Source organism: Harmonia axyridis, chromosome 4 (assembly GCF_914767665.1).
Source record: "Harmonia axyridis chromosome 4, icHarAxyr1.1, whole genome shotgun sequence".
NCBI lineage: Eukaryota > Metazoa > Arthropoda > Insecta > Coleoptera > Coccinellidae > Harmonia > Harmonia axyridis.
The window spans coordinates 43,548,290-43,560,224 of NC_059504.1; the positions used below are offsets into that span (position 1 = coordinate 43,548,290).

At 33.0% G+C, this 11,935-nt stretch overlaps 1 protein-coding gene across 1 annotated transcript in view; it reads left to right on the plus strand.

The window, feature by feature from the left end:
- LOC123678526 (forkhead box protein L2-like) overlaps positions 1 to 11,597 on the plus strand; it is a 60,563-nt gene extending 48,966 nt beyond the window's left edge. The window contains exon 3 of the mRNA XM_045615594.1: positions 10,309 to 11,597. Within this exon, the coding sequence (XP_045471550.1) occupies positions 10,309 to 11,144 (836 nt within the window). The 3' untranslated portion in view covers positions 11,145 to 11,597. The remainder of the gene's footprint in view (positions 1 to 10,308) is intronic.
- The last annotated feature ends 338 nt before the right edge of the window (positions 11,598 to 11,935 follow it).

Genomic DNA, 11,935 nt, shown 5'->3' on the forward strand with positions numbered 1-11,935 from the left:
TTTTTTCTCCAAATTCAATCATTCACTCCTTGCTATATTATCTATATTTCACTTGAAAAATTTAAAATTCAAACAGCTCTTTCTGGGTGTTGCAGTTTCTTTGACAGTTAATATACTTTTCGTGTTAGCTTCTCTTCTTACAGAGATTCTTAATAGAAATCATGAATTCATAAATTTTCAGGAATTGTAATGGGTTTTTTTTAAACACTTGGGACTTCAAATGATGATACAAGACAGAAATGTTGTTGCAATTAATTAGTTTTGATAAGACACTATAATCTGGTAGATAATTAAATGCCATTTATCCTGTAAATATACCTCGTTTAGAAAATACTAGTACGCGCCGTAGATCTACCTTGTAGGTAGATCAATATATCCTGTGGATCAATAAAGCCCATAGATCCACATTGCCCATAGATCTACCTTGTAGGTTGATCAATGTTGCCCATAGATCTACCTTGTAGGTTGATCAATGTTGCCCACAGATCTACCTTGTAGGTAGATCAATGTTGCCCACAGATCTACCTTGTAGGTAGATCAATGTTGCCCATTGATCTACCTTGTAGGTGGATCATTGATCTACCTTGTAGGTGGATCAATACAGCCCATAGATCTACCTTTTAGGTTGATCAATATAGCCCATAGATCTACTTTTTAATTCATTCATAAATACTCCCATATCTCCTGTAAAATCGATATCGCACTGAGATAAAGCGAGATACTAAGGATTCATAAATATACGCGTGAGTAACCCGCATCTTGTATGTAATTTGAGGATTGGAATAATATCGAATAATTCCTATCGAGTGACAATCAACTCGACCCTTTATAAACTGTATATTTACATGAAACATCCTGTATATAAAGTTTTTGTTGAAACACATAGAAGAAACTTAAAATGACAATCAACATGTCTGATGAGTTAATGAATTATGCATTGGAAAAATAAGCAAAAGCTATAATCTCAATTTTCAGATTTCATAATTCAGAAATGGCTAATTGCCACTAAATTGTACACCCAGTATAATTTTGAATCAATTATAATATATTTCCTCACAAACTATGAAAAAAAACCTGAAGCTTATATTCCGATGGTTCAATATTTCACATTTCTGCATAAAAATCTAATTGGTACTCGAAAATAATACACCCTGTATATGATCGTCAGTCGCTTACTGTATACCTTCAACAATTATGCAAAAAAAAAATAACCTGGATCTAAGATCTCAACTATCAGATTTCAACAGGTTTCAGTTATCCAGAGTCGTCCAATTGGAACTCAGAAATTGTGTTTTCTGTATAAAAAATATTCATCGCACGTATCTCTTCGCAAATTATGCAAGAGAAAACAAATCTAAAGCTCTTATTCCAATTTTCAGATTTTATAAGGTCTCGATTTTCTAGAAATGTATAATTGGCGCTTGAAAATTGTACAACCTGTATATAACCGTCAATCCCCACCTGTATACCTTCAAGAATTATGCAATGAAATGATAACCTAGAGCTAACATGTCAACTATAAGAAAAGTTTTCAGTTCTCCAGAGACATCTCGGAAATTGGTACTCGGAAATTGTACACTCTGTATAAACTTTATTCATCGCACGTATAATTTCGCAAATTATGTGAAATCTAACTTGAAATTTCAATTTTCAGATTTCATAAGTTTTCTATTTTACAGAAAAGCATAATTGGCGCTCGAAAAATGTACACCCTGTATAATATGGAAATGTAGGAATCCCTTTCATTTTAAAATTTCAAATTGGTCAATTTATCGAAAAACCTCCAATAGGCAACTTGAAAAAAACAATGTATAATCGTTATTCTTATATGTACTTCGAAAATCGGAAAAACATAATTATATGTGTATACTACGAAATCATTCACACAATAGACCAAAAAAAATTGATCCATATAAATATTCCGAAGCATTCACCGCCAAATAATATAAAAATTAATAACTGGCGAAAAAATAAGAAAAAAAAAATTATGACCTGCTGCAAGACTTGAACTCGCAACCCATAGAGACCTCAGTTTGAACGAACGCATCCCTAACGATCCGGCTACAATGACTTTGAATAATTTGGTGCATTTGTGCTTCTTATAGGAAAATTGTCAAAATAAATGGTGACAGAGATTCTATAAGTTGATGAATTTTCATGATTTTCGTTTAAAAAATCGTTAAATATAAAGGATATCTAATTTAAATATCTCTACCTACCGGCTCACTTCAGGTTGGATGCTAATATCTGTCCGAAATGATATATTTACGTATGTCCTTGACAATTCACATGAAAATGAATGCTTCAAAATTTGACGAATTTCCATGAAAACCTCAACAACACGCAAAAATACCATCATAAAAGGGCGGTACATACAGTTGTAGTATATTATTTCCTTGAATATCTCGTTAAAAACTCCTCAAATGACTCCTGTAGAGACTTCTGGCTTATCAAGTTTCCCATTGACACAAAACGATTGCATTTGAAAATATCATCAAATATACATGGAAAAAAGGATAGAAATCGTATATTAATCATCTTTTCTTGCATCTTTTCTTTGAATTCGTCCAAATTTCAATGGTTCTAGTCGAATATCATCTGACGTTTCCTATTTATAACAATAGTATGAAAGGCATCATTTCATTTCCCATTTAATTTCAAAATATGATTAATTGTAGAATGTCCTAAAATGAGATGAATGATAATATTGACCGTCGCATCGTTAATATAATCAATGCAATGATCTAATTATGGAAAGAAATCACGGCATGAATAAATTTTGACATTTGTCGTCTTCTGTCCAAGTATTGACTTATTGCAGCTTCTAAAATTCGAAAAGCATCCATCGGGGCATATTTAGTATCGATATTTTAGTCAAATATGGAATTTCTGTAATTGAATCGATATAATTAACTGAATTGATCATTATTTCCGGTTCGATCGACAATTAGAAATATTCTAGAAACGTCAATTGCCGCGGACGTTGCTAGGCCCGTTGCTACCCAAGGACATCGTAGTATTTTCCTATTGGTCGTTCACGTCGACGTGAATCTGGAAATTCGTCGGGAAATTTCCCAAACTTTATCCGTTCATTCCCAGGTAATCCCGAAAAATCGGGAAACGGGAATATCCGCGTTAGTTAATTCGACATTTTCTCTTTCTTTCCGTACTTTTAGTTTTTCTCGTATCTCTCCCAGAGCCGAGAACACTCGACCGCAAAATCGGTCCAAAATCGTTCGATTTTCGGTGGGAGGAGCGCTTACGAGTTTAATCTAAGTATATATAAAACCGCTTGCACATATACGTCAAACTTTAAACGTAAAATCACAGCCCAAACGGGACCATCTAGAGCAAAAATGACAAGAATAAGACCCCCCTCAAAATCGTCTGGAGATCCCGGGAAAAATCCCAAACCTTCGATTCTCCCCGCGGTTTTCGAGTATACGGGGTGTTTCGGATCATTTTGACATTTCAAGTCCCATATTTCTGTGGTATCTGTGGACAATTTGGCTGTCAGTGTCATGTTAATAATAAATATTCCATTTCGATATATGAAAGTTCTTGAAAAAGTTTGCAGTTTCCAAAATTGTTATTCAATATTTAAATAAATGCCGACAGATAAAATGCAAAGTCTACGGCGAATCAAAAATTCGATAGATATTTGTCAAAATTTGGAAATGAACATTTATATCATCGAATGCATTTTCCTCAATTCAGGTTTGTTTGAAGGGTTTGTATTATTTGGAATTAATTGGATGAATGTTACTTTATTTCAGGAATTTTTCGTTTATTTTCCACAATCTATAAAACTACATTTCCTTTCGTGAGAATTTGAATTTATTGCGACAGAAGATGGAACTACCAAAGAGAACAGAAGCTTCATTCATCAATTCAGTCTTGGATTGGAGTAAAAGTTATGCTACTATGAAACAGTATTAAACAGATAGAAAGACTCCTTATAGATAATTCACAATTGGCTTTATTACTGGAAAAAAAAGAGCCAAGTTAGTCAGATAACAGTCAAAAGTTTCCATGAGTTTTTTTAATATCTAAAATATACACTTTTACGACAGAGGAGTGCAAAAATATAAGTGACCACTCCGTTTTTGAAGAATTTGAGTGCAGTGCTGTTGAATTTATAATGAATAAGTCAAATCTTTCATACTAATAATTTCAACTATATATACCCTGTTATATTATATTCCGCTCAACTGAAACATGTATTAATAAGCCTTGGAAATTAGAGACTCTCAAACTTATCACCTGATTTCTCAAAAAGGTTTCACCAAGATAAGATATTGTAGGTAATTGCTTATGAGGTAACATAGGCCATGGGTATTTGAAAGGCAAGTCTATTCATTATGTCTCTTTTTAGTTGGTTTATTATAGCTATACTGAATATTTCTAAAAATAACATTCACTTTAGATGTGAATTAATTAAATTTGGACTTATGCATCATATCATATATGACTATGAAATTGAGAAAGACATATTTTTCTAAATTCCATTATAAGTCTTTCGAATAGTACTTTGAAGATATTGATTTCAATGACGTATGGAATATATCAGTTGAAATACTAGTCAAAATGTTACGACAGAAATAAATTTTGAAGGATCATTCAGTATATGAAGAATTTAACATGGCAGTCACTTTCGAAATTGGTATCAATTTTCCAGCAATTCAATGAAGGTATAAAATACTTTAAAAAGCAACTATTTATTGAAAATTTCCATGTCATGAATGAATGATCAAATTTGTATAAAAATGTTGATACCTACCTATTTGTTCACTAAAGTTTCCAATCTTTTAATCGTTATAGGAATAGGTGCTATATGGCCATTTCAAAAATGCTATCCTACTGATTTATTCATTGCTTTTCATTTTGGTAAGAATTAAATTATTCATTGATTCAGATCCAAAGTTAACATTTGAAAAAATCAAGTCAATGTAGTTATTGACCCATATGGGTCAATAGTATTGGCCGATACAATTTTAGTACCGATTTCAAATACTCAGTTCCTTTTGACTGAAGTAAAAATTGAACAATTATCTTTGTATCTTGAAATGAGTTTTGCACTTTTCCAGTGTTCAACAATGAGATCATTATTAAATTGACTCAAGAAATTAACAGAGTATGCTATATCAGGACTAGTTAATACTGCTGAAGATATTAATAAACCTATTAATTTCTTATATGGTTCATCATTACAACTCTCTTTTGTTGAATCAAAATTCAATTTAGTTTTCACATGTTCACAATCAGACATGTTGAATTATTGCAATACATATTTGAAGAATATAATCGATAGCTTTACTACCTTTTCCATAATTTCTAGTAATATTCATCCCTAATCATTTTTTAGCTTCCCCTAATTTCTTTATCATAAAATTTTCTATCAGAAAATTCATTCAGAATTAACATTAGTTAAAACAAAAAAGTCATCCATGTACAATGCAACAATAGTAAGCCAGTTATTTTTTGATTTATGTAAATACTATGATCAATTGTTGATCTTTTGAAACTTTTATCTATCAAAATTTTATTTACTATATAGGACATAAATTGCCCTGTTTAATTCACTTCTGAGTAAAACCCAGAGCCACAAGTCTCGTTCTATAACATAGCATCAATACAATCTTCAGATACTAAAAAACTCCTTAGTTCGTCAGGAATTTCCAATAGGTCCTTCAAATTGTTCAATTATATTGTATTTCTTCACAAAATATGGAATAGAAGAATAATTTGCTGCTCAACTGAAAAATGTATTGATAAACCTTGGAAATGAGGGACTTCTTATAACCTGATTTCTCAGATATGGGTATCCGAAAGGTAGATCTATTATTCATTCTGCCTCTTTTCAGTTTGTTTATTACAGCTATACTGAATATTCCTAAAACAACATTTCACTGTAGGTCTTTTCATAGATCTTATCGAATGATTATGTAAATTCAATATTTGTCAAAACTGAAAATAAACATTGAATGCAGTTTCTTTATTTCAGGTAGTATTTCTATTGACTGATAATAACTCTCACATTTTGATTATGCATTTTTCCCAAATTTTTTAAATAAGAAAGAAATTGCCATTTCTAGAGAAATGAGAATTTCAGATTTCAAAATGTCTCATTTCTCCAAAAATGACTAATTACTACTTCAAATATATACACCCTATATAATAGTTGATCAAATATTGTGTATTTCTTTACAAATTAGTTAATAATTTGAAGCTTTAATCTCAATTTTCAGACTTGAATTGGTCCAACATCTCTAGATATTTCTAATTGATATTCCACAAATAAAAATCCTGTATAATTATCCATCCAAATCCTGTATAATAATCCATCTTCTGAAAAGAAAAACAGGTGAATGTTTACTATATAGAATTAATTTTGATAATGATTCAAAAGTGATGAAATTTTGCTTACTTACTAATTTTGGGTATTAGATCACGAATCCGGTGACATAAATTCCTCAATCCTGCTGGTTTTTTTTTCAAATTTGTAAAATTGGCTTGATGAAGGTAAGGTTATCCACATTAATAGCTAGTTTTCTTGTATTTTATCAACTGATTCTCGTTAGAAATGATTAATTAATCACATTTCAAGCTTTTCCCTAAAAAAAAAATGGCTTTTTCTCGTCAAAAACTACTATTTTATTCATTGTTTATATCCGGTGGCGGCAATTATGTTCAATACGTAACGTCTGTCAAATGCCAAATAATCTGCAACGTTGCCAGTATGCCCAGATCTTCTTGATGGGATCGGTCTTTACTTGGTAGAAATTCATATTAATAAATTGTTTGAGATTATGACGTATTATAAAACTGTATGGAAACTCATAACATGACAAGTCTACAGGGTGGCCACTTTTTTAATGGGATTGTATTGGTAACTTTTAAACCATAAGAGTTAGAAAGTCGGTCAAATGGAAAAAAAGTTGCATGCATAGAAGCATTATTATTGAGATATAAGAAAAGTAAATTATGTCATTTTGATTTTTCTTTTTTTCCCACTTTATTTCAAATATCATCAAAAAATGTCACAGGAATTTTTTATTCGACAGTAAATTATCCTCAATTTGACGTAATCAGATTTCGTTTCCAACGTTTCGTACTCTCTGGGACACCCTCAACCTCAATTTTTTCAATACGGACCTGCATATTTTATGACATTTTTCGAAATAACTTTTAACGCTGAATTCAACGATATATCATTCAAAGTAGATTTTCAGGTGATTTTGACCCTTATCCAATTTTCTTTGGGTCGGATCTGTATTACCTTTATTCAGTTTAATTGGCAACATGCAATATGCAATAAATTTCGATAAGAAAGTCAACTTACCCATCTTGAACTAAATGGAACATATTAGAATCAAAGCAAGAAACCAGTATACTGGTTTCTTGGTTCTTCTTTTATAATAATCATTTAAATATTTCAATTCATAATAATTAAACGAAAGTATCATTTAACGAAAAAAAAAATCAGATGATTATTCGAAAGTGAATGAAAATTAATGAAGTGAGTGTTTGAAATCTCCACCATTTTGTAAAATAGGTACACTTTACGGTTCTGGAACCCATACTTCTTATACATTTGCTTGTTTGGTCTCCTTGAATACCTTTCGAAACATTCTCAATTTTCTCGCGAGGTATCACTATTGTTGTATTTGTCATTTGTTCCGTTGAAACAAATTACAGAATCGAACTTTATTTTGAAATCATTACGATATAATTTGTGCAAGGCTTGGTATTCAAATTTGAAATCATTGTATTCGCGTCTGTTGACTATTTTATTAACAGCAGTTTTTGAAAAATTCCATTCACTAGCCACAGTTCTCGATTTTTTTCTGGGTTCGATTGAATTTGGGTCAGAACATTGATATCGTTAATAAACTTATTTTTTCTTACATACACACCATTAAATTTGGATGAGGGTCAAAATCATCTGAAAATCAACTTTGAATGACATTGTGTGATATATCGTTGAATTCAGCGTTAAAAGTTATTTCGAAAAATGTCATAAAATATGCAGGTCCGTATTGAAAAAAATGAGGTTGAGGGTGTCCCAGAGAGTTCGAAACGCTGGATACGAAATCTGAATACGTCAAATTGAGGATAATTTACTGTCGAATAAAAAATTCATGTAACATTTTTTGATAATATTTTAAATAAAGTGGGAAAAAAAGAAAAATCAAAATGACATAATTTACTTTTTTTATGATATCTCAATAACCGGCCCTGATAATCTCGATTTGTTTGAACTGCTTTATAATGCTTCTATGCATGCAATTTTTTCTCCATTTGACCGACCTTCTAACTCTTATGGCTTAAAAGCTACCAATACAAACCCATTACAAAAGTGGCCACCCTGTAGACTTGTCTTGTTTGGTTTCCGAAATAGTTATTTAGTAATCTTCCATTCAACTCTTTCTTAGTACCTATCCTCTCAATTAATTTTTACTTTAATCTTTAATAACAGTAATTAATGATTTTTCAATACTTTCAATCGGTTTGTCAATCAGAAATGCTTGACTGTGTAGAAATAGAGTATAAAGTTCTAATAAAGAGTCAAAAAAAATCGGTTACAGCTTTTAAGGCCTTTTTTTCAGCTAAGAAATTTTTTTTTAATGGCACCCATAGCTTCAGCAAGCGTTCAATAGCTAGAACTAGTGAAAGCCATCGAATTCTAGAATAAGAAAGAACATTGCTGTAAGTTGTTTCTGCATACTCACGAAAACCTTTCATCGTTCGACCCTTACAAAAAATATCGAAAAATATTTGAAAATTTTAAGACCAATAGAATGCACAGAAATTAAAATCATATCGGCGGAAGTGGAAGCAGTATTGTGAAGTCTATGCGCTGGACAACCGATAGTTTCATTGTCGAATTAAAAAAAAACTCGCCTTTATTTTACTTCGAAGTAAGTACCGCACTGACAGCGAAAATATTTTATATGGAAATATTAAGGTACTCTAAGGATTCAATATAAAATAAAGTGATTGCATAAGACTATTTTTTTGAACAATTTTAATAATTTTATTTTCAATCCTTCGGTTTCTGAAAAATAATGTTTGAGCAACGGAAACAGCATTTCAGATTTATGATTACTGGAATCCGTTGAGATTCCATGAAAACAAATTTTGTCTCACCTACACTATATAAGGAAATATGAATCTCATAACGGTCAAATTACTGACCGGGACAATTGAATAACTAACCGGGACACGGGGACTCAATGGTCCAAACCGGGACATGTCCCGGCGTACCGGGACGTATGGCAGCTAATCGTGAATAACTTTATGATGCAGATACAAATCGACTAACATGTCGATGGCGTTATGTTCACAAATACCTAAACTTATTGTGTGACATCTACGTTATATTTATTTCTACTACCACTTACCGTTACAGCCATCTATTGCAAAACGGCGCGCCGTTGCCGCGGCGGAAGCAAAGTTGTACGCCTTATATAAATATTCATATCTATGAATATCTAAATATAAATATTTTTGAGAGGTTAGGCTTGATATCGGTGTAATATGGGATTTGGTCCCATAGAAAAACTCGAAGCCCAAAATGGCGAACCCCCTCAAAATTTAAGGCTAGGACCGCCCTTGATTTGTCGTCATGAAAAGTTAGGATTTGCATCAAATATTTTCATGTTAGCAAGGGCGAAACGGTATATTCTAGGAAAAAAATCATATAGAATTCCAACCTAGAACCAGCATAGTATACCGAGTGAATCGTCTGAAATCAGCTAACGATACAAGGTTTCGGAAAAAAAGCTTTTATTTTCTAGCCGGATACCCAGTGAAGGATCTACCGGCATAGTGACGGGGTCCAAGGGGCGGAGCCCCTTCGGCGAGCAGAGCGAGTATAGTATAGATAAGACCGATGTGAAGCATGTAAACCGCACCAAACAGTCAATTTTAATGGATGTCATAGAGATTCATTAAAGGCTTGAGGACTGTCTTTACTCTATATACGGTAATTTTGCTTATTGGCAAAGCTATTCAACCAGAAATAAGCTTCATCACTAAACTCAATTCCCCGGTAAACATGCCCATCTTCGGTGAGTTTCAAATTAGCCCAATCAGCAAAAATGCAACGAGAATTTGGAAGCCCTGTTCTGGCGTTAAATGATTCATGATTTAGGTCAATGGTCGATCAAACCATTAGTTAATTTTCTGAAATATAATATTCTACTTCATATTAAAAATACAAATTTTCATATATTAGAATTATCAAATCCTTCAAGAAACAATCACAATTTTTCATATTTATAATAACCTTTTTTTTTCTTTCAGCAATCGTCCAGAGTACCAGTTACAGTACTCTCCAAATGTCGCCAAACGACCCAATGACCAGGACACCCAATACTCCTGCGCATCAACCCATCGAACAACCAGAAGAACAATCAAGGGCACCAAGTACCAACTCCAGCCAGTCCCCACAGCCATCTCAACCATCCTCTTCGACAACTACCTCCACCGCAAACAACCAAGGCAAACCACCCTTCTCCTATGTAGCTCTCATAACCATGGCCATCCAATCCTCGCACAACAAAAAAGCAACCCTTTCAGAAATCTATGCGTACATCACCTCAAACTTCCCCTACTTTGAACGCAACAAGAAAGGCTGGCAAAACTCAATACGACACAATTTGAGTCTGAACGAGTGCTTCATAAAGGTACCAAGGGAAGGTGGAGGTGAAAGGAAGGGTAACTATTGGACTCTGGATCCCCAGTGCGAAGACATGTTCGAGAATGGTAACTTCAGAAGGAGGAGGCGAATGAAGAGGCCGTATCGTACTCCTCATCCTTATCCCAAGCCGTTCTTTGGTGATGCCATAGGGCAGCACGGTCTTCCTCTGACCAGGAACATCTTCACTTCTCCCACTTATCCAACGTACACCCGGTATGACCCAGCAGCTTGGTTGGGGCAAACCCAATTGGCAACGTATACCGGCTGTAACACCAGCTACCCTCAACAAGGGTATCCTTCTCCTGCAGCCTTTAGTCCTTGTAGCGTTAGGCAAGAAGCTACTCCAAGATATGCCACTTACTGGCCACCAGAGAGTGAATACCCTCCAAATCCTCATAGCTCACCTCCCACAGACTCTCAACTTCTGTTACAATGGTGACCAAGCAAGTCCCCCTTTGGATGAATTACCTGGAAGGAAGTTCAAAGAACATTTCAAATTCCAGTAATTCATATGGATTTGATTGATTTGACGTGTTTGTGATGGGGTAGACGGATTTAAGTTTATTATGTGATATAGAAATATATTCATTTCAGAAATATTGTTGAACGAAATCGAAAATCATTTTGATTTGTGTAAGGTGACAGAGCGTTCAAAGACTATATCGTAAATGTTTCAGATAAGCTTCTCTTAAAAACATATTTTTTTTAACTCGGATTATTCTCTACTGTTCATGTTTTTATGTTATGATATATTTTGTTTCAACCTTGAACCAGTGTAAAGATCTTTTTGATTTTCATTCCGTCCGTGGTTAATGAGAGCCTTGTTGTAAGGTCCTTGTCTATATGTATTTATATGTATGTAATATATTATGAAATATATGATTTTATCGAATGTGTTTATACATTTATCCTACCCAATTCCTTCAAATTATTGTAAAGAATTCCCATTGAAAATGAAATAAGTACGATATTAATGATCAGAGATAAATTTTATATCGTTGTATGTTATTGCAGCTAAATGTAAATACAACATATTCATTGTTTCCTTTCATAACAGATATGCAGGATGGTAAATTCAGTATTCACAATTTGATTGATTAATCAGTAACCTATTGCACCTAACTTCTTTGCTTTTTGTCAAAAATTCTGTCAAAAATAATGCTGTTGCACAACAGTGTTAATTTCTGTCGCACGATAATAATTCGCAACTTTTTCTTAATTTTGTTTTTT